At 40.2% G+C, this 23,148-nt stretch overlaps 2 protein-coding genes across 5 annotated transcripts in view; one reads left to right on the forward strand and one right to left on the reverse strand.

Annotated features, from left to right (window-relative positions):
• RpS3 (ribosomal protein S3) overlaps positions 1 to 23,148 on the forward strand; it is a 261,493-nt gene that overhangs the window by 73,749 nt on the left and 164,596 nt on the right. The gene's annotated exons all lie outside the window — the stretch shown is intronic.
• Dscam3 (Down syndrome cell adhesion molecule 3) overlaps positions 10,827 to 23,148 on the reverse strand; it is a 36,689-nt gene continuing 24,367 nt past the window's right edge. For 2 of the 4 annotated variants that reach the window (XM_065865923.2, XM_065865922.2), the window contains 20 exons: positions 22,970 to 23,115; positions 22,431 to 22,566; positions 21,962 to 22,081; positions 21,508 to 21,660; positions 20,919 to 21,441; positions 20,366 to 20,576; positions 19,792 to 20,047; positions 19,549 to 19,692; positions 18,341 to 18,649; positions 18,108 to 18,263; positions 17,415 to 17,594; positions 16,762 to 17,136; positions 16,084 to 16,209; positions 14,988 to 15,303; positions 14,189 to 14,352; positions 13,524 to 13,772; positions 12,978 to 13,205; positions 12,611 to 12,872; positions 12,095 to 12,352; positions 10,827 to 12,039 (listed from right to left, as the gene is read on the reverse strand). In XM_065865923.2, coding sequence (XP_065721995.2) covers positions 11,907 to 12,039; positions 12,095 to 12,352; positions 12,611 to 12,872; positions 12,978 to 13,205; positions 13,524 to 13,772; positions 14,189 to 14,352; positions 14,988 to 15,303; positions 16,084 to 16,209; positions 16,762 to 17,136; positions 17,415 to 17,594; positions 18,108 to 18,263; positions 18,341 to 18,649; positions 19,549 to 19,692; positions 19,792 to 20,047; positions 20,366 to 20,576; positions 20,919 to 21,441; positions 21,508 to 21,660; positions 21,962 to 22,081; positions 22,431 to 22,566; positions 22,970 to 23,115 — 4,445 coding nt within the window. In that variant the 3' untranslated portion in view covers positions 10,827 to 11,906. The remainder of the gene's footprint in view (positions 12,040 to 12,094; positions 12,353 to 12,610; positions 12,873 to 12,977; positions 13,206 to 13,523; positions 13,773 to 14,188; positions 14,353 to 14,987; positions 15,304 to 16,083; positions 16,210 to 16,761; positions 17,137 to 17,414; positions 17,595 to 18,107; positions 18,264 to 18,340; positions 18,650 to 19,548; positions 19,693 to 19,791; positions 20,048 to 20,365; positions 20,577 to 20,918; positions 21,442 to 21,507; positions 21,661 to 21,961; positions 22,082 to 22,430; positions 22,567 to 22,969; positions 23,116 to 23,148) is intronic. The other 2 variants (XM_065865924.2, XM_065865925.2) reach the window with 2 other exon arrangements.

Consider the following 23,148-nt stretch of genomic DNA (forward strand, 5'->3'; position numbering starts at 1 on the left):
ATTATCTATAAAATTTTAATAAGGAAGATACTCTTTACTTTACTCAAAATTATTCTAGAACTAAAAACAAAACCAACAACTTTTGTGTTACAAGACGATTTTTCCCCAAAGTGTAAGTTTGCTCTGTACTCTCGGGTCGAGTTCTTGCATCAATTTACTGGATGGAGCTTATATGCTGCCACTGCAAAGTGCCTGCCATTTGTTCGGATGAATTTCGCTGGCGTCAATGTTGTTTAGCCAGCAGCCACAACCGACCCACACCCATCGCCCATTGAGTCACCCCACCATCCAACCATCCAAGTTGCCCTCCGCCAAAGTTCATTAAGTTTCATTTGTTTTTTTTTTCTGTGCAAACGCCCAGCTACTTAACAACTTGTCTTTACCAACGACCCACATTGATGGGTGCGAAAGGGGTGGCTGATTGTGGTGGGGGCTGGGTTTTGGATGGAGTGGTGGTGCTGTGGTAGCTAATCATTTTATCGTTAACGCCCCACTGCACCGACTTGGCCCCCTTTGGGTTAGTCGCGTGAAAAATAGTTTCGTTATGGCAGACTGGCTGACAATCTTCACAGATTTGCTGGCACCATTAATGCGATTTTAATGCTGCGATTTGATTGGGGCCAATTGACAGTTTGCTTGCGCGCTCTGTCATCCTGTTTCCTGGCAAGGCAATTTAACGGATTAAATAAGTAGGAATCTTAGGTTGTCTTCAGGCAGTTTGCGATACGATAGTCACTCAGGTATGCAAACTTTCTCGGAAAATGTTCACGCAAGTTTAGCAAGTATATGTTTTATGTCTAACCTATTTATGTATTCTTCACATTTATAATAACTTAAAACTGGTACTCAACATTCTATATGTGACCTTGGTGAGCATTAAGGTCCGATAGGTTTGTTGTTGAATCCTCTAATATTCTATATTTAAATTTTATTTTAAAAGAGGTTCAAAATTTTAAACCATTTTCATATTCGAATTTTTCTGTATTTCCAATGGGTTTCATAATGAGAACCCAAAACTGCACTTCTACCTTTCATAGCTTGGGTAATTGGCTCCCGATACTTCTATGACTTTGTGGTTGAATCCTCTTACAATCTACATTTAAATTTTTATTTTAAAAGACGGTCAAAATTTTAACCCATTTTCATGTTCGAATTTTCGTATTTCCAATGGGGATCATAATGGGAACCCAAAAATGCACTTCTAACTTTCATAACTTGGGTAATTGGATCCCGATTTAGACGTGGGATACCTCTATGAGATTGTGGTTGAATCCTCTTATATTCTACATTTAAATTTTTATTTTAAACGCGGGTCCAAATTTTGACCCATTTTCATGTTCGAATTTTCCGTATTTCCAAGGGGATCATCATGGGAACCCAAAACTGCACTTCAAAAATTCATAACTTGGGTAATTGAATCCCGATTTAGACGTGGGATACCTCTATGAGTTTGTGGTTGAATCCTCTTATGTTCTACGTTAAAATTTTTATTTTAAAAGAGGGTCCAAATTTTGACCCATTTTCATGTTCAAATTTTCGGTATTTCCAATGGGATCATCATGGGAACCGAAATCTGCACTTCTAACTTTCATAACTTGGGTAATTGGACCCCGATTTAGACGTGGGATACCTCTATGAGTTTGTGGTTGAATCCTCTTATATTCTACATTTAAATTTATATTTTAAAAGAGGGTCAAAATTTTGACCCATTTTCATGTTCGAATTTTCCGTATTTCCAATGGGATCATCATGGGAACCGAAATCTGCACTTCTAACTTTCATAACTTGGGTAATTAAATCCCGATTTAGACGTGGGATACCTCTATGAGTTTGTGGTTGAATCCTCTTATATTCTACATTTAAATTTATATTTTAAAAGAGGGTCCAAATTTTGACCCATTTTCATGTTCGAATTTTCCGTATTTCCAATGGGAATCATAATGAACCCAAAACTGCACTTCTAACTTTCATAACTTGGGTACTTAAATCCCGATTTAGACGTGGGATACCTCTATGAGTTTGTGGTTGAATCCTCTTATGTTCTACGTTAAAATTTTTATTTTAAAAGAGGGTCCAAATTTTGACCCATTTTCATGTTCAAATTTTCGGTATTTCCAATGGGATCATCATGGGAACCGAAATCTGCACTTCTAACTTTCATAACTTGGTTAATTGGACCCCGATTTAGACGTGGGATACCTCTATGAGTTTGTGGTTGAATCCTCTTATATTCTACATTTAAATTTATATTTTAAAAGAGGGTCCAAATTTTGACCCATTTTCATGTTCAAATTTTCCGTATTTCCAATGGGATCATCATGGGAACCGAAATCTGCACTTCTAACTTTCATAACTTGGGTAATTAAATCCCGATTTAGACGTGGGATACCTCTATGAGTTTGTGGTTGAATCCTCTTATATTCTACATTTAAATTTATATTTTAAAAGAGGGTCCAAATTTTGACCCATTTTCATGTTCGAATTTTCCGTATTTTCAATGGGGACCATAATGGGAACCCAAAACTGCACTTCTAACTTTCATAACTTGGGTAATTGAATCCCGATTTAGTCGTGGAATACCTCTATGAGTTTGTGGTTGAATCCTCTTATACTCTACATTTAAATTTTTATTTTAAAAGAGGGTCAAAATTTTGACCCATTTTCATGTTCAAATTTTCCGTATTTCCAAGGGGATCATCATGGGAACCCAAAACTGCACTTCAAAAATTCATAACTTGGGTAATTGAATCCCGATTTAGACGTGGGATACCTCTATGAGTTTGTGGTTGAATCCTCTTATATTCTACATTTAAATTTTTATTTTAAAAGAGTGTCAAAATTTTAATCCATTTTTATGTTTGAATTTTCCGTATTTCCAATGGGTTTCATAATGGGAACCCAAAACTGCACTTCTAACTTTCATAACTTGGGTAATTGGAACCCGATTTAGACGTGGGATACCTCTATGAGTTTGTGGATAAGTCCTCTTATGTTCTACATTTAAGCTTTTACTTTAAAAGTTGGTCGAAATTTTGACCCATTTTCATGTTCGAATTTTCCGTATTTCCAATGGCTTCCAGAATGGAAACCCAAAACCGCACTTCTAACTTTCATAACTTTGGTAATTTTATCCCGATTTAGACATGGGATACCCCAATGAATTTGTGTTGGAAATTTCTAATATTCTAAATCAAAATATTCCTTTTATACGGGGGTAATATTTTTAACCCACTTGCATGCTCTATATTTCCGTATACGCAATGGAAGCAAAAAGTCCCCGACTAACCCGTTTTCGATTTCTAGGTTTCCTTGGAAATAAAAATGATGAACAGTCCCTAAAAATGTATTATCATCTTTTTGAAGTAAAATTTAATAAATGTTTAATTTGGTTTTCTTTCTTTCTCCCCATCCAAATGCATTTGCAACATTGCAGGACTGCTGCTACATCCTCAATTAAGGGCTTTCAGCCAATATTTTCCAGGTGCCTGGGCATCCTGCACAGCTTGGCACCTTTGGCCGTGCACTTGCCGACCACAGACTCTCGGCCAGGTGGGTCGAACGTTTAATTAGACTAATTAAAGCCCGACCGGGGCAGCTGCATTAATAAGCTGCACTCTGCAGCTCAGCTGAGCCACATTGACCCGCAAATCTCCGCTGGCCGTTGCCAGAATGGTTATGCAAATCAAGGAAACGTCTCTGGATTTGAATGACAGCGTGTGGCTGTGTGGCCAGTGCCTTTCGGTTGCAGGCAGAAATTGTCAATTTGAGATGGGAAATTCTGGGTAGAGCTTTGGCAATTAACGCAATAATTGTCCTCGAGCACTTGCATTCCACTTAAGCGTTTTTGTACGGCCCAACGTGGCATACAAATAATGCTTGAGTAATTGCATACATATTTTATGCATATTATTAGCATGCATGGGAAATGAGAGCTCTTCAAAACGCTAGGGATAATCGTAACCTGGGGGAGGAAGTGGCATCCTTTTCAAGCACATTTTGTACAAAGACTTTTAGCATTTTGCTTTTAAAATATTGCGACTCGTTCTCAATTTCTAAGAATTTGCATTTCTGCCTTTGACAACACTTTTTTTTCTTTCGTATATTTTCCTCCGTTGTATTTCTTTGGCAGTCACTGTCTATTGACATGGGACTGTGTCCGTCCATCCGGCTGTCCGTACGTCCACTTGTCCGGCGGAGTAAGTAGCCGAAGTCGGAGTGGGAGTCGGCGGAGTCCTGGGCCCGGCTGTGAATTTCCGTTTCCGGTGGCCTGCGACACGCTTTGCAACAGCACTCAAGCGCAAAAAGTGCCTTTCAACTTATTTTCCTGTTTCCATTGCGCCATCTTCCTTCGATGGTCCTTCTTTGGAGATCTCCTCACCAATGGAATGAGCGGGTGTCCCTTTGTTTCGCATTTTTTTCTGATTAGATTTTTATTCTCATGAATTTTCATTTCCGCTCGTGAATTTTTTATACGAACATACGTCCATCGCTTTTTCTATTCTTGCTGAATTCCTTCACAAGCATTCAGGTTGTTGACTGGAACTAATGGAATATATTTGATGGAGCCAATAGCTAATCTCATAAATCAAGTATAAATTGCCTAAGAAATGTATTGTCTGTCATTTAATTGTATTTATTAATCCTTTAGAATTTATATTGTATTTTTGCAAATTTAAAAAGAAAGAACTCTAAACTTTTTCTCAGTGCTCAGATTACTGGGTATATCAACAAGAAGTGCGGGAACAAGTAAATAAATAAGAAATACTCGATGGAAAGTGTAGCTGGCGGATATCCTGCGTATCGATAACTGGCTGCGTATCTACGTATCTGACAGTCTGTGTGTATCCGCATCCTTAGCCGCATTCTGTCTCTCCGTTTGCTTTATTCCCAGGCGTGCAACTTAATGCACATTTCAAATTACCGGCCAGTTGTTGACCTGATTACAGAGCCATTCCCTCCGGCACCACTTACCTTCCCTTCAGTTTTTGCTGCTGCTGCAACCGTCTATTAATTTAGCGCCGCTTTAATTAAACAGGACATTTTTTTGTCCCTGCTTTACAAGTTTGCGATAATGATTTTGTGGGCAATATTATAATAACATTGATTACGTAAGCGCCGTAAGGGAAAGGTCGATATGGGAGGGGCTGGCGTTTACGAAACATTCTCCATTGTTCAGCTTGTTTATCGAACCGAAATTAATTAGGATTTTAAAGGGCAAGGTAAAAGCATAGTTTGTCTCTCGTCCATGAATTTAAATCAATCGAGTGGATAAGGGGATAAATGTGAAAATAAATGCCTCTATTTTTGGAATACTAATTTAAGCTAGGTAATCTATATAAAGGTGATCACTGTGGACGGCAGTCCACGTAGTGACGAAGCGCACCAGGAGAGTGTGCAATGGTGAGTACTATGTATACAGGAAAAATGAAAATCTGCTGTAGTGGTGATCATAACGAGTTATAATTCGGCTCTATGATTCGATTCTATGATTCGACTCTATGAATTGATTCTATGATTTGACTCTATGATTGATTCTATGATTTGACTCTATGATTTGACTCTATGTTTCGAATCTATGATTTGACTCTATGACTCTACTCTATGATTTGACTCTATGATTAGATTCTATGATTCGATTCCATGATTCGACTCTACGATTCGATTTTATGATTGGAGATTCTACAATTCGAGATTTTCCTCTAAATCGTTTGTAACAAAATCTGAGCACCAAGTTTATTGGGTATATTTTATAGAGAACTATTAAAAAAAGAAAACCCTCATTGTCATTCATAAATGGCATTCAAGCTGCTGGCATAAATGTTTTCAATTTGAATTTGTCGCTGTACAGTCAATTGGCTTTATTTCCAGTTGAATCGGTCTCCATGTACCCCGGGCAATCGAGACGACTCCCAGAAGCGGCCTCATCGATGACAACTGCACACAAGGAGAACCCACATGGCACTGGAAACCGATCAACGTTCGAATGAGCAAAAACAATGAACGGAGCCGAGGAGTGAAAAGTGCACCACATAAAGGAAAAAGTTGAGCGACATCAAAAAAATGCTGGAACAAATTACCAATTCTAAGTTAGGGGGTGGAAAAGTGCTCTGTGAAAGTGTTCAAGATACGCAATTGGACAGTGACGGTGTTCTAAATAGTTTTCAAAGGGGTCTGCAAAATGTATTTTGTGAATTGATTTTGTGTTGCTAACAAAATCTAAGAAATATAACAATTTTTACCTTTTACGAAGACCCAACATGTAGTATCAAATAGTTTACCCTAATCTGCATGATATTTTATATTTTACAATAAACTAAAGAAACGATTATGTGCCATTTATAAGCACGCAAACTTTTATATACCTTTGGAGTATAGAGCCCTTAAAAAAATATATATTCAAAAGCCCCCCAAAAAACTTTCCTGGCAAACGTCCATGGGGCCCATCCCCTTTATTTTTTCTATGGCGATTGCAACAGTTTAATTCCATTGAATGCTTAAACGAGGACCAAGCGAGTGCGACAAAGGCTTTTGTGTTAAATAGTTGAACGGTGCCAGAATTATAATGAATCCAACACCGCACATGTTGCACGCTGTGGGTGGATAAACCTGTGATAATTCAAATAATCAGGGAGCGCCAGCATCCGGCATTCGCATCGCATTCGCATGGCATTCGCATCGCATTCACATCCTCATCCACATCCACATCCACATCCACATCCGCATCCCGGCAGCCAGTCAGCCAGGCAATGCAAAAGCACTTTATTTAAGTGAGTCCCACATGAATTGCACTTGGCTGTGCGTCCCTCTAACCGACTGTATGTCTGTATATTTGTCTGGCCGTCTGGCTCCCCTGACTGTTTGTATTTGTAACACTTCTTTGCATTTTTTATGCCCTGTCTTTATAAAGGATGCACACAGGCAGTCAACTCTTTGGTTCGTGGTGCTCCTCCATCTCTTATCCGCAGCCTCCACCAGGACTCACAATCCAGGATGGAGAATCCAGCATCAAGTGCCTTTGGCAGCAGCTGTTTGGCATTTCTGTGGCGGCGGTTGTGGCGGCAACTGCGGCGGGAGCTTCTGATTCTGATCCCCATTCCCATTCCGCAGTATATCCCGATTCCACGGTCCACGTCTGCTCATTATGTTAAGTTAGCTTTGCTTTAATTGCGCTCTGCTATTTGCCTTAAAACGGACTCATTATCAGACATATTATCATTATGTCAATAATATTTACTTAACTTTTTCAGTATTTATAAAATTCAAATGTATATTGTAAAGTTCCTGAAAAAGCTCCCGAGAAAAACCAAGAAATTGGCTAAGCCCTTAAAAATTAAAAACGATTATTATTTTAATTATTTGAAGTTTTTTATTTTATTATGCGCTTATAACACCTAACATTGGAATACCTTCATTTGGGTTAATAAAATTCCATTTCGACAGCCAGGGCACATCAAATGTGTTCAAAATGCGAATAATATTTATGTTTAGAAAGTCTGTGATGTCATGTGGATATGTATTTTGCAATTTCTTTCGGGCATAAATCAACAGGACCTCATCGCCAAGGCTAGGGTCAGGAAATGTCCTGTCATTTCGCATTAAAACAGTTTCAGCAATTTATGACAAGACGTGCAGTGGGTTTACCTTTAGTAATTTGAGAATTTTAATTAAAGGCACTGGACAGCAGCAGCAGGCTGCATTTCAATCTACGCACTCGATAGGGAATGGGGATTAAAGGGCGGTTGGTAGGGGGTCGCACAGTTGGGCGCCATGTGCAAATGCATCAAAGGACATTTGCATTTGCCCGGCATTTGTAGATAATGTCCTGCATCCAGGAGGCCAAACCGAACTGGACTATCTCTGGCATATACACAGGGAAAAGTTAGATATAGAAAAGTAGCAAAAGAAAATACAAATTGTAAATGCCTAAAAAATTAACTATAGTGATAAGGCTCTTATCAATAAAACTATTACGTTTCTAATACTTTAACGTTTACTATTTAATTTATAGTATAAGCAGACACTTTTTCTCTGAGTGCTGTGCAATGAAGGCCGGTCCATCGAGGTCGTTATTAAATGCAAGTGCATCAGGAGTGCGGTTGCCTAGCGTCCTGCTTTTGTGTGTCCTGCATGAGTCCTGTACACTGAGAAAAACGCTACCTAGACTTAAGAAAATGTTATTTAATTGTTAGATAAAATGTTTAAATAAAGTTGGTTAGTAAATCCAGAAGACTAAAAAATCCATGAAAATTTACAACATTTTGATTTAAACAGGAAATATTGTTTTGCCAATTATTTTGTTACTAATTTTCCTTATTTATTTTTCTCTAAGTGTGTATATCCTGGGAGTGTGTGGCAGTGTGTGCTTCCTGTGTGCATTACAACTACATGGGGAGCAAGTGCGCTGCTTGTACTACTAACCTCTTGCAATTTCGGGTTTTGAATTTGCTTAAATTGCATTATTGTCCTTGTTGTTGCTGCTGCTGCTGCTGCTGTTGTATCTGTCCTTGTTGTTTTTGTTGTTGTTGCTGTCGTCGATGGTGGCGCCCCCAGAATCTGAATGCCTCCCATTGTGTTTGCTGGCCAAATTTATCCCCTTGCAATTTTGTGCTTATTTGTTGTAGACTTGCCTGGCTTGCAGCTTTAACTAATTGAAATCGATTTTGGCCAAGTCCTTAGCCCATGGCCAGCGATGCATAAGGACACGGCCAGAAGGTTTTGGTGTTCGCTCGACGGGAATCGAGAATCATGTCAGCGTTAAGCCTAAATACGACAAACGCAAAGTGACTGTCAGGAGTGCGGTTGCCAAATCGATTTTTGGGGATTTTCGCATTCGGTTGCAAATGAAGCAAAAGCCTAATAAAACTTGCATGTGCCTTAAGTGCAATTCAACTTTCAACTGCCAGAGCAAACTGTCTTTCTACACGGTAAACAAAGTTTTACTGAATTTAAGATACGCACTTAAGTGTCAAATGTGCAGTGAAAAAAATACATTTAAATTGCAAAAGGCATAGGCCTTCAAATTGTTGTTAATTGGAGATTTTTTTAAAAAAGAGCTTTCAAATTCTTTAAAAGTTTCCGCACATTACATTTCACACACATTACGTTAAAATGTTTTTGAAATCCTCAACAAAATATTATTGATTTTTACCTTTTCCAATTTTCTAGTTCTCAAACATAGTTCTCAGTGTACTCTTTACGGCTGCGGTCTGTGTTTTCATGCTTAATTAGATGGCAATCGGAACCACAGAGCGTAAGGCCATGCCATGCCATAATTAATAGCAACAGAGCAGAGCAGAGTAGAAAAGCAGACTTGCACAATGGCACAACATGCAGTCAATTACTGCTTTGATTACGCAAGTCCTTGTAAAATAAGGGGAGCTCCCGAAACTTCGGCTTTCCCAATACACACGCCTCCAAAATGTGTGGACTCCATAAACAGTTCGATACATGAATTGGAAACTTTGCAAATGGCTCCATGCTAATTAGTAAAAGTTTTTCGCTTGGCTTAGATTCAACAATCCGGGCAACGAGTTAAGTGTTTGGATTTTGTGGTGTGTATACTTGAGCTGAATTTTCCGATAATTACAATGGTAAATGAAAACAAGCAAGTTTTTAATAAACGTCGCTTGCCTTCAAATTAAAGTTCAAATATATATTTTTTATTAGACTGAGTTGTTTACAAAACCGATTTTTCAGTTGAAGTTACTGTAAGTTTCCTTTAACTCTTGTGAAATCACAAAATTATATATAATTCAATACCCTTTTAAGCCTATAACTCACCTTAGTTAAAATTGAATAGCATCCGGCTCTTAGTTTCGTTTTCATTGTTGAGTGTCCACCGCTGCGTATACGCAACGTAGGATGCAGGCATTGATGTTTCTTGTTCTACCTTTTTATCATGTGCCCCCAAACTCTTTCGTAATCCCATTAGATTTGACTGCCTGTGTGTCACAATGCCACGCACAGACACACACACGGCTTGAATTTTACCTTACTGACATGACTTCGAAAAAGTTTGAAACATTTGTGAAAATTGACAAAGTTTCGAGTCGGCAACAAACAGCTGGTAAACAGTGCAGCATCATGCCATGCATGTTTAATGTCTCTCTGAGTGAGTTTGTGCACGGAAAAAAATGGGATTAAAGGTCAATCCAATTAGAAGTTTTAGTTCAGTAAAAAAAATCGAAAGTGAAATTATATTTTTATTTCTACTGCAGTTTTGAACACTCTTTTTTATGTCGTTTTGTTTGGAACATATTCATATGAAAACTTTTCGTCATGTGTAAAAAACATATATATGTTTGATTGACCCCAATTCCGTTCCCTTTTTCCAGTGCATTTGTGTTCGGCGTGTGCTGCATGTGGTGTGGTTGTGTGTCTCTCATCTTGTGGTTGAGTTTACCTAGTGAAATTGAAGCCACATTGCGGCGACCATCGGCAACTCCAACTTCCTCTGATTGCCTAACTGACGTGCGTTTCCCAAACTATATATATACCATCCCCAGTCTCCCAATCTCCTAAACTCCCAGTTTTGGTCAGAACGGAATGGAATGGCGGAGTTTGTCTGGATGGCGACCGCTGGCTTGTGGTTAGACTGCACTGTATTTGATTGATTTGGTTTGCTCTCATTTGCTTGCATAAATATTTGCACAGCTCTGAACCAGGGGTTTTAGAAACGGAAATCGACATTGGGGCCTTTGATGAGAACGGGGGGGTGGGAAGATGGGGGAGGAAATAGGATATACTGACCAGATAAGTGGAACATATTTGCCCATCAGCCGGTTGGCATTGGGCAAATTTGGTTTTAATGAAATTACCACGATTTGATTTTGTTTATTTTTACACTTCTTTTATTTAATTAATTTGCTGTATTTGGTTTTCGGTTTCTGCCGCATTTCATCTCCGCATGTATATTAATTTAGTTGTATTTCGTATGTATACATTTTACCTATGGTAGCAATACAATTTAATTGTTGATTATCTACTTTTAATTAAATTCCGTAATTATTACTTTTCCAATAAATGCAGTAACAGATTTTTGTCAATTTAACAAATGAGTGAAAAAGTCCATCGAAAAAAAACGAAATGACATCGATGAAATAAACAGCATTTATGAGTGCCTACGAAAGTGTCAATCGAGTTATGCAGTTCATTAACCTGACATGTTTTTTGCATCAGAACAGTTTAATTTATCACAACAAATTGAATTACATACATCTATATGCGTGTGTATATATATCGATAGTATTACTAGCTAGCAGATACAATTCAACTCGTCTCGTAACGATTATCAGTTTCAATATCAATAGAAATCGTTTGCAACATCAGTTGGGAGCATCAGTAATCAATAGTCAGTTAGATCTCTATAGATATAGTCTCTAGATATAGTCTTTAATTTGCTCGATCGAGTGTGCGAGAACTTTGGGTGCCAACTTACAAACTATATTCTTTATATACCACGTTTATGCGCTCATCTTTATTGCGTAAAAACAATGATTCTGTTTCAAAATATGTAGATATTTTTATAAGATCCTATTAATTAAACGTAAATAATATTTTCGTTCTAAATTCGAAATTACCATTAGGTTGCATGAAAAATATAATATGGTAAGAATGTATTAATAATACTTCAAGATTATATAGACAAGTTTTATTATAATTTGATTCCCTTTAAAAACAGCGTTATTTATTTACAAACAATGTCATTTGGCATATGTCAGCCCCATAAACGTGGTAGTAGTGTACACTTATTGAACAACACTTAAGTTCTTAGCTAAATGCATTTAAATGCCACAGTTCGTATGTCATCGTGTGTGTTTTTTCTGAGTGTAACTGCCGAGTACAGTGATAACTATTATACGTGTATCGTGTATTCTTGGCGCTCCTGCTCCTTCTTCTCGTGATACCTAGAGGTTCGCAGTACTGGTTAGTATTGGCTTTGGTTCAAGTTCAAGTTCAAGATCAAGCTCAAGATCAAGATCATGTTCAAGATCAAGTTCAAGTTCGGGGTAGGTAGACGCTACAGGCATGCAACACAAGCTACAGTCAAGCACTTTTGGGCGGCAATTAAAATTCGAGGCGTCGGATACCTTACCTTGCCAACAGTGAGGTCAACTCCTCGCGGTCCATCTTGGCCAGCTGCGCGTCCCCGGTGCTCTCCATCACGCGCTGCACCTCCAGATCCAGTGCCCGCTGTTCCCGCTCGCAATCGCTCTGGTCGCCCGGCTCCCGGCCGTCATGGAATCCCGCCGGAGGACGAAATCCGCCCGACAAGTCCACCCCCGCCCCCGCCATGGCGGCTATGGAGGCGGCCAAAGAGGCCGCGGTCTCTGCATCGACCTCACTGTCTAAACTAGAGATTCATCGAAAGATTTGGCTTTATAAGTCTAGGATCAAGTCAGCTTCTTGCCAGCTAATATTGTCTCCAGAAGGTATGACATTCACTTGAAACTATACAGAAAAGGTTATGCATTTTCTGAAGATCATTTATTTATATGTTTTTTCCATATACAAGTGAATGCCATCCCTACCTTTTCTGTTACTCTTTTCGATTGTTCTTTACTTTTACTAATTTAATTTGGATTTGTTAGGGTTTAGGTACCTGAACTACCTGTTGCTACTACCAGGGCACTTTCTTCGCTCCAACGTTTGGTTGCTGGGCTGTTGGGCCGCGGATCCATGCTTTCGGCTGCGCTGTCCGCTCCGTTTCTCTGGCGGACCACCGGCCCCGCCCCCTCCTCCGCCGCCGCCGCCTCCCAATCCCATGGCCATGCCCATCCCAAGGACGTGGCGTGGGGTGTTGTGGCGACGCTCGGGCGCCGGCGAGCCCTGGTCATTGTTGGACTCGGTGCTGGAGTCGGGTCGGAACATATCTGAAAAATGGGTAAAATAAAAAAATGAAAGTGTAAAAGAATAAAGAAGTTAAGCCTGCAATTTATGTTATCAATGCCCATGAAGTATATATTACGTATACGCACCTACAACCGCTCGCCCGTCGCTGCTGCGCGATGACTTGCAGGGCACTCGGTAGGTGGGCATGTTGGAGAACTCGGTGCTGGGACTGATGCTCGTATCCGACTCCGATCCGGCCACCACTCCGCTGCAGGCTGCGCTGCTCTTGGCACTCCGCCCGCCATTGGATTTCTTTGAGTGTCCCGCCTGCGAGCCGGCTACAATGGTCATCGACTTGCTCAGCGTGGACTCATCTTGGCACGGAATAAAATGTCATTCAATTTCATCAATTAATTATATTAATTAAATTTTTAATTTAATTAAAAAGCTATAAATTTAATAACAATATTCATAATGAAGTCTCCACCACCGAGGAATTTTTCAATTTTCATGAACACACCACATAACTACTGCATTTTTGTATGACAGCCTTAAATAAAATATACACACTTCCTGCCAGCATTTAAATACTCTCTCACTGGATTTTTAATCTTCTCTTAATTGACTATTTGGTATATTTTAAATTTTGATCACTTATTTAAATGGGCACCTAATAAATTTCTCCTACTTACCTTCCGTGTTGTAATAGCGCTGTTTGTGCCAGCTAGATTTGCTCTTCACGTGACCAAATCCCGAACTGGGAAGCAGGGGATAGGCGGTGGCATTCAGGTTCTCGCCCTCCGGATGCCCGAAAGTCTTGAACTGCATTGTGTAATCGAGGGGCGTTTGTGCCGCCACGGCACGTGTGGGCGTCTTGGCCGGCGCTCCAGTCCGACCGCCATTCACGCTGAACGTGGCATACGGCGAAATCTCGTACATTTCTAGTTGAGACACGCAAAGGAAAGAAACGGGAAAATAATACAGTGCACTGGGAAAAATTACATACACACTGTCGAAAAACTAGATCCCTAAAACTAAAGATAATTTATGGAATTTTAAGTCTTTGAATATTTTTCTCATTTATTAAGGTTAACTACCTACGCTCTATTGTATTTTGGAAGTCATATTTTCCAAAATATATTTAACTTAATGTCATATAAACATAAGCAAAATCAAAATCATTATAAGTTAACTTTTATTTAATAGAGTTAAGCCTTCAAATGTTGTTATTAAGCTATTAATATTCTTTTTTTCAATATTATAATCCGTTTTTTGAGTGTCTAACAGGTGGTTTAATTGCTTTCTTTAAGGAGAAGCACGTTTCGCACCTATAAGTTTACAGACTCAATCAACTTACCCGACTCGTTTCCCTTGTCTACGGTTTTAACCGGGGAGGCACTGTACACCTGCTGATTGCGACGATTTTCGTGGTCCTCCTTGTAGTCCCCAGGTAAAGTCCTGGACTCGTAGCCCTCGGCGATGGGTCCACACAAAGTCCGTCGATGTTTGATGGTTAGGGCTCTGTGAAGCAAAGGAAGCAAAATAATGCACTATTATTAAGCTTATTCAATTATGAAGAAAAGTTTCCTTGCTTTTAATTACTTGGAAATCGCAGGGGATATAATTTGCTAACCAAACTATACCAATAGGCTTTAAGTCCTCATGCATAAATTAGTAAGGTAAGTAAGTATTTGAGCAGTTTAAACTTAAACAAAGTAAAGTCAAATTTAGGTTAATGTAACATTGTTTTACAGACTTTAACATTCGTAATTATTGTAAATATGTAAGCTATTTCCTCTTGCTGTAAGTGCAATTTTAAATGAAAACCAGGTCAATGCATCTGAATAAATTAATCCAATAAAAGTCAAAAGAGTTTAAACATTTTTGCTATTGTTAAAGTCCATGATTTAATCCACTAGGGATTAAAGGGTATCTCTTTGTTCTGTCTGCAGAGTTCCCGTTTGCTACTTTTGCATTCGGCGGCAAGGGAGTTAATAAATCCTTAATTAACATTCGCAAGCCATTACGACAAACGACTTCGTCCTGCCCGGGCCTCAATTCCCAATTCAATTCCCTCTTTTTCGCAGGATAAACTCAGAGACCTATCCACCCAACCACCCTAGAATTCGCATAAAAGCAGGACAGGACGCACTTACATCGTTATGATGGAAACCGTGATGATGACGACGACAATTAGCGTCGCGAACCAATCACCGCTGGTGGGATTTGTTGAGTTTATCAGATTGTTCATCAAATCGTTTTCCGAGGGGAATACCGATGGCGGCGGAATGGTGATGCCATCGATGTTCGTCGTGCTGAAATGATAATGCTCCGTCGTTTTTCCCGCATCGTTGGTGGCGGAGATTCGCAGCTGATACCACTTGGCCGGCAGAAAGTCGCAGAAGATTAAATTTTCACGGTTTTCCTCGGCATTCGAAATATCCGATGTGACAACTGTCCACCGTATGTCGCCTGGGGGCAATGGCCGATGGAAAGCACACGCAAAGTACACAAACAAACAGGTTCCGGAAAGGAGAGAGATGGAAAAAAGGAAATTATGCATCATACGCCACGTTGCACGAGGCAGGGACTACCGAATAAATTTGATAAATATTTATAAATACAAATGGCTGTAGATTGGTCAGTTAATTGAAAACAAAAATAATTATATTAACTGTATTTAATTTAAACCAAATTAAACGCCAGCAACTGGGCGACCGAGGGTGGTGAAGGATGACGCCTGGATACTCTTAATTAAGCAATTACTATTTTTAATTAAAATCTTTCTCTTAAAGCAGGTAGAACTACATTTTTAAAACATTGACTACATTTTTATGACAAGTGGATGTGGGACACTTATCTAAGTAGTAAAGATTTTCGTTGTTTATTTTGTAGCTTTTTAAACTTAATTTGGATATGGATAAATGTATATTTAGTTATTCTGATGAATAAAATTGTATTATTCGTTGCATAATACAACTTTAACAAATGTATAAAATGTTGTTGAAATTTAAAAGTCTATCTGTAACATAAAAAAACCATTAAACATTTTCATTGACTTTATACCCATTTAAAGTTATTGAAAAACTGTGAGAGTCTATCTGCTTCAATGGCAGTCAAATGCCGCCATGAATAATATAATATAATCGGCTTGTGGATAATTTTTTCAAGGAATTAGGGCATCCAATGCAGCTGGGTGTAAGTGGCAGCCCGAATGGCCCGCCCATGCATTCAATGCTAATTTGCACTCACCCAGCGGTCGGTGCTCGATGGAGAAATGATGAATGCTGCAGCCGCCATTCTGCCATGATGACAGCTTCAAATTCACGCACGTCGCATTTGTGGCAATTAGTTCGTTGCCGTTCGGCGCCTGTGAGGCTGCAAATGGAAATCGAAAATGTTAACGAAATGAATGGGGAATTGGGCGGGAGGAACGTACAATAGCAGTCAAGAAAATATCTTTCAAAATAGGTCTTCTTTTGGTAAAAACAGAAGGGAAAATATTTTTTTATTCTCATCTCACCATCTTCTATAATAAATGACTTCCTAATGAAACTTTTTAAACACGAATTTTACGTTTACAATTACAATTTCGGGTTCAATATTAGGGTTTTTAATATAGTAAAGTATGCAATGATAAATATAAAAAGATTTTTAGTAATACATTTTTCGGACTTCTTTATAGGCTACCCCAAGCCCCTATAGATTTCTGAGCCCCCTCTCTATCTATAATATACAATTTGAAATTATTTCTAATAATATTTAAATTTATAAAATATATGTCACTAACAAACAAATATGTCGATATATTATCTTGCCCATAACTGTAACCCTGTAGCGCTCCACTTCAACGAGTGTCATTTGTGGTCAACAGGCAAAATTTGAATTCAGGACAGATCCACTGGGGATTGCAGCCCAGTTCCGACTCACCTTTGCCCTTGGTCCAGACGTTAATTTCCTCACTGGCCACCCCCGAGCCGACCATATTGTGAGCGGACATTTTTATAATGTACTGATTTCCGCACTTCAATCCCGAGATCGTGAAGGCATTATTCTCGGGCAGCAGCTCCGTGATGGACCAGCTCTCCCCGGCCGTGTGGTACGATATGGTATATCCCTGCAGCGGGGCTCCACCATCGTCGGGGGCATCCCAGCTCACACGAATGCTGTCGGCGGAAGCGTACTGCACGATGATTTGCGGTGCGGCTGGTGGCTTCATCGCAATCACCTGGTACTGGATCTCGTCACTGCCGAACAGATTGTTCGCCGTGCAGGTATAATTTCCGGACAGACTGCCTTCGACGCCTGCGAAAAAAAAGGGTGACGAGGAAATGGAAAAATCATTCGCAAATGTACGAAAAAGAAATGAATATCTTAACTGATTACCCATCTTATCTGAATTGAAAATAAAATACCAGGAAACTACTTTGTTCCATTAAGTTAGGTGCAATCGAATTGAAATACTTTGAACAACTAAAATCTGAATACCTTTTGGAAACACTTAATGTTATAAAACTATATTTCCTGCTGTTTGGTTTCATTACTTTTATTGGTTTTGTTTTTATACTCAGCCTCTCACTTACGATGAATCTTCAGGTTTCCCTCGTTGGTCACCTCGTAAAAAGGACTGAAGGTGACGGGGCGATCTCGGGTCAGCCAGCGGGCTCGGGGCGTGGGATTACCCACCGCCAGGCACTCCAGCACCAATCCAGTGCCCACCGCCTTGCGCACCACCTGACCAAAGGAGGCGATTCGGGCGGGAGCTGGAACAGGATAAATGGCAAGCAAAAAACACAAAGTGAACAACAGCAGAAAGGCAGGACATTTAGTTAGGTGAGCGAAATTAAAATGTTGCGGCTTGTGCGGCTTTTCGCCAGCACGCTGAATAAATGTCAATTTTTAATTAAAGCGACAATTTACTGACTTATTTGTATACATGCACACGGGAAAAGAATTTTTTCTTATTTTTAAATAGTTTTATACTTAACAATAATAAAAATAACTACAAACCATAAATATTATGATCAAACCAAATAAAAAACTTCAAGAACCACATATAATTATTAGATACTTAAAATCACTAAAATTATAGAAAAAGTTGTGTATAAGCAATATAAAAAATTGCAATTAAATTCCTTTGATCAAAATTTAAATTAAAAATATTTTTTGTAGAAGTAATTATAACTTTTTTTGTATAAAACTATTCTGCATTTATTTCTCCGAGTGCATGTCTGCAAATACTTGTTTGTACATTGTATTTATTGGCTGCAACCTACCTCGCGTATTGGTGGCCTGGGCGATCACCGATGTGGGCTCACCTTCGCCCACGGATGTGGACGCCGAAACCCAGAACTCGTACATTTGATTCTCGGCCAAGCTGCGTGACTCGAATATCACCGGATACCCGTTCTCGTCGACACGCACCATGTGAGCTGAACCGTTCGGAAAAAATTAAACGGCCGTATATTTTTCACGGCCCCACGTTGGGCGCCATTTCTTTGATACTCACTTTTAGCCTGGCCCTTGCGACCCGCCTCCCTCGAATAAACCGTATAGTGTGAAATGATCCCGTTGCGATTTTTTGGCGTGAGCCAGGAAATCAAAATCGAATCAGCCGTCAAGGCTGCCGCTTTAATGGCCGCCGGTGCATCGGGTACATCGTCATCCGTTTGACAGAAGAGCGGATGGCTGGCCAGGCCATCGCCAGTGGCCGTGTAGGCTAGCACCCGGATCGAGTAGTTGCTGGCCTTGTGTAGGGTGTGCAGGTACGTTTCCAGGTTCGAGGTGCGTTTGATCTCCAGCTTGGCGGGGAAGTCAACTGAGGTGGAATAATACAAGAATTCAAATTAAAAACAGTATAAGAACAACCTTTTCTATAAATTTATTTTAGTTTTTAAGAGAAATTATATATTTTTTCCATTTTTTGGCTGCTCAATGAATTTGCAAATAATTTTTACAAGAATCATGAAGAATTTGTAGCTTGTCAATATTCTGTGTGCTATAAAATGAAATCTAAATATAATTAATCTTGCTTGCTCCTGTTACTTGTAAGCTTATTTACAAACTTTCCGCTTAATTCTTTCGCTTCAAATTGAAACTGAAATGTCTTTTGCAACTATCTTAATTTTAACGAACAAACCACTTCGATGCAGAGTCAGTTGGCGTTATTGATTTGATGAGATTTGAAAAATCAGTGCCAAAATCAACAACTTGCAGTCTCATCAATGGGCCACAGCGCCAACCCATTGAACCCTACGCCAAAACCAATAAATTTGAGCAACTCTCTTGCCCCTACCTCCACCCCCCTGGCCAGACCACTTCATCCGGGCACATCCTCATCCTGCTGTGCCGTCTGCCTGGATATCGTATCATATCTATAGCTGTTTGCACAGCGCTCTCAGGCCCTGGCAATATCAACAAAATCAGCGTCATAAAGTGCCAACTGCAAACTGACGCAGCTGTAGTAAGTGGAGGTACACAGTGGGGTTTGAAATAATAGAACTGGGTTTTAAAGGATAAACTAAAGTTTGGCGTCCTTTTAATATATTCCTTCCTTTGCTTATCGCAACGTTTTCTCTTATTCTTTGTAACCCAACCTCTTTTAAATTACAATTAAATTTTTTTATAAAAGCAAATAGTTTTAGAAATCACACCCAAGTTAAACCAAAGAGAACTGCTATCATTTCGACCTCATCTGTGCCTGCAGCATATACTCACTTTGATGCACAATCGGGCGATATAAAATTTTATAGCCCTGTATGATGCCGCCGTGGAACTGAAGCGGTGGCTCCATCCACGAAATCTTCAGACTCTGCGATGACAGGGCGGTGCAGTTGACGTTCTGCGGCGCTGCTTCAGGAACTGCGAAAAGATTGAGATACACATGCCGCGTATTGCAATATATTCATGTATGTATACTGTCTGCGAATCGGGCTTATTAGCTACTCAACCACCACCCACCTCCCTCGGCCGTCGTTCCGAAGATGGCCGCACTCCAGGGTCCGGAACCAAAGCTGTTCATTGCACGGATGGTAACCGCATAGCGGGTGTACTTCCGAAGACCCCTTAAAGTCGCCTTGGTTGTCGCCCATCCGCTGACAATCGTCGATTTTAGCGAGTTGTTCACCACACTGATGAAGTTGATGTTCTGCTTCTCCTCGCTGCAGTTAACGGTGTAGCCGATGAGCTCACCGTTCCAGGATTCACGCGGCGGTATCTGCAATTAAGAGGTGCACACAAACCAAAGCCATTAGGAAATAATAGAAAATTATTTTGATTCCAACAAAATTCAATCACTTTGTATAACCAGATACCATCATTTAAATATAAGGTGTGAGAACTTTTCAAAACCGATAATATAAAACATTTCAGTTGCCTCAAAAATAATGGTATCATACCACATATCATCATATTATATCATATATCATCATCTCATATCATATATCATCACATCATATCAAAACCATTTAAAAATTTATTTTTTGGGCTTAACAAATCAGTTTTTTTTGAGTGTTTTAATTGACGCCACACTCACCTGCCAGGTGACAATCAGCTCGCTCTCCCCGCCCGTCTGCACCTGCACATTGGACGGGGCCTCGGTGGGCGCCTCCTCCTGGGTCTTGAGCACAATGGCCTCGGTGTAAGCGCTCCGCTCGATCTCGTTGATGGCCTGCATGCGAATCAGGAAGGTGGTCGCCGGGGTCAGGCCGGCCACAATGGCGCTCTCCCTCAGGTCGCTGTCATAGCTGTCCCGAAAGGCAAACAAAGGGCAAGGTACGGAGAAAAACGTCAATATAAATGTCACAATATTTCAAGCTTTTATTTTCTATTAAATTAATTTCGACATCATCAGCGTAATTAATGTCAACATGATACAACTAATTTGAATACATGCAATCCGATAAATAAAAGGAAATTAATTTCTTAATATCAAGCCAAAGTTATAAGAGGTTTCAAATCATAATAAAGGTTCAACATAATATGTTCTTGCTTAAAGAAATAAAATCTAAACGGTTTTCAAATTCGTTATATATTTTTTGAGTGTACAAATCTGTGAAACCAAACTTGTTCCAAACATCAACACAAACCTGCGACTAATGCTTGTTGACGGCAGACTGACATTAATGACATTCTGTCCATTCCAATCCCCTCCAGGCGCACCCAAGGACGCATGGGATTGTAGGTACTTAAGAGCCTGGTACTGCACTAGGTAACTGAGCACTGGAGAGTTGCCATCGAAGGGTCGCCGCCAGCTGAGCTTCACTGTACGTGAACCGACCTCGAAGATCTCCAAATTGGAAGGCGTATCTGGTCGCTCCTGAACAGCCAGGAAAATAATTTGCTCCGCTCGTCCATAAGGATTCTCGGCTATACATCGGTATACTCCGGAATCGTGGCGATCTGAGTGACCAATAGTTAGCTGTGAGTCCACACCTTTCTCAGTTTTCATCTCCGCTATGCTAAAACGGAAGTTATTCAGATCAATGCGCCCATTATTCTGGGTCCAACCGATTGTAATGGGTTCATCGCCCTTGGCATGACAATCCAAGGTCACGGGATCATTGCGGCGGGAGCTAATATTCCTAGCAGACTGCTCAAATCTAGCGGGTTCTAAATGGTTGGGATAATTTAATATAACCTACTTTTCCCATTAATATTTTTTTATGCCCCATTTACCATTCACATTGATTCGAATCGTTTTTTTGAGTCCTGCTCCAATTTCATTGGTGGCCTGGCACATATAATAGCCCTCATCATTATCAGTAGCCAGATTTAAAAGCAGTGAGTGATTACGCATGCTCAATGGCTTAAAGTCCTTTGACCCCTTGCCTGTACGAAAAAAAACAGAAGTTCGAAATATCAAATGGCTATTTTTATTGGCAAAATTCCGATTAGGTAAAAAAAGGGATTTAAGCAAGACCAAAAGGGTTCAATCGTTTATCAATCTATTGAAAAATCGTCTCTGACATTTTCAAAACTCCTTTGAAAGTCAAAGTCTCGAAATGTTAATTGATAAGGCCAAGTGGGCGATGGCATGCTCTTAACCTTCCTAAACCCTTTTGGTACCTTAATGAACTGTGTATCGAAATCCCAATCCCAGACCGGCTGGGACCGGGATTGGCAAACTTACCCTGCCCTTTGAACCAGGTAATAGCTGGAATCGGATATCCTTCCGCCTCACAATTTATCGATATTGTGTTGCCCAACATAATGGCCGTGTCCATGGGCTCGTAGCTCCAGCGAGGCGCCACTGAAACGTGACCGGGCCACAGGGCGAATGCGTAACGAACGGAATGGAATGGAGAACAACGAAAACGGCAACAAAATTAACAACTCTCGAGCCAGAGTGCATGTGTATCTTTGCTTTGTAGACCCAGTCCAACCCCCCCGGAAAAAAGGGCAAACTTCACAGCCACCGGCGCACAAATCCTGTGTGATTTATTTTGAAACAGCAGCGCATCGCTTCAATAGACACACACACACATACAGCCATCCAATCCCATCGCATCGCATTCCAGCCCATATAGATCCCGGAATCCTTAGTCCCGAGTCCCGAATCCTCTCCAGGCTTCCCTTCCCATCCCATCCCTCCCACTCACCTCGCACCTGAAGCTCCGCCGTGTAGTTCACCTTGGCAGCGGCGTTGCTGGCATAGCAGGTGTACTTGCCACTGTGCCTCGCGCTGATATCCTTGAAGACCAGCAGCGAGTAGAACTCTTCCTTCTTCTCGGTAATCTTGTAAATTGAAAGAAACACAAGTAAGAGGTGGCGTTATTTGGTTTACCAACTTTGGGCTACCCCGTTCTTTAAAAAATACCATAGATGTGACAAATGAATAAAAATATTTAGCAAATGGTTTCCCAAATTTAAAAAACATTTAAAAGTTTCCAAAGCCTCTTCAGGAAATAAACAAAATACTACCGAAAAACTTTTTTATAGAAACTTTAAGAGACAGCAGCTAATAAAAACCGGCATTCAAATGCTTCAATCTTAAGCCCCACTTAAAAATTTAAGAACTTTAGACCTCCCCAACTCCCAAGATACACTTGTTTGCTCAAAACTACCGGGTATCTCAAGAATGGCAAGGACAAAAAGATACAGCAAACTTTTTCGTTGCACTTTGGAGTGACGGGCTTACCTGCAAACTGCTTGGGATGGAGCTGTCGTCCTTCTTCCAGCTGAAGTAGATGGGCATGTCGCCGGAGGAGACCGCACAGGTGATTTGGGCCCTACCGCCCTCCTGCAGATTCTTGGGGAACTTGAAGGGCTCGATGACGGGCGGACCTTGATGAGCGATTAGCCGGCGGGGTGGCAAGA

The sequence above is a fragment of the Drosophila suzukii genome, chromosome 3, assembly GCF_043229965.1.
Source record: "Drosophila suzukii chromosome 3, CBGP_Dsuzu_IsoJpt1.0, whole genome shotgun sequence".
Classification (NCBI taxonomy): domain Eukaryota; kingdom Metazoa; phylum Arthropoda; class Insecta; order Diptera; family Drosophilidae; genus Drosophila; species Drosophila suzukii.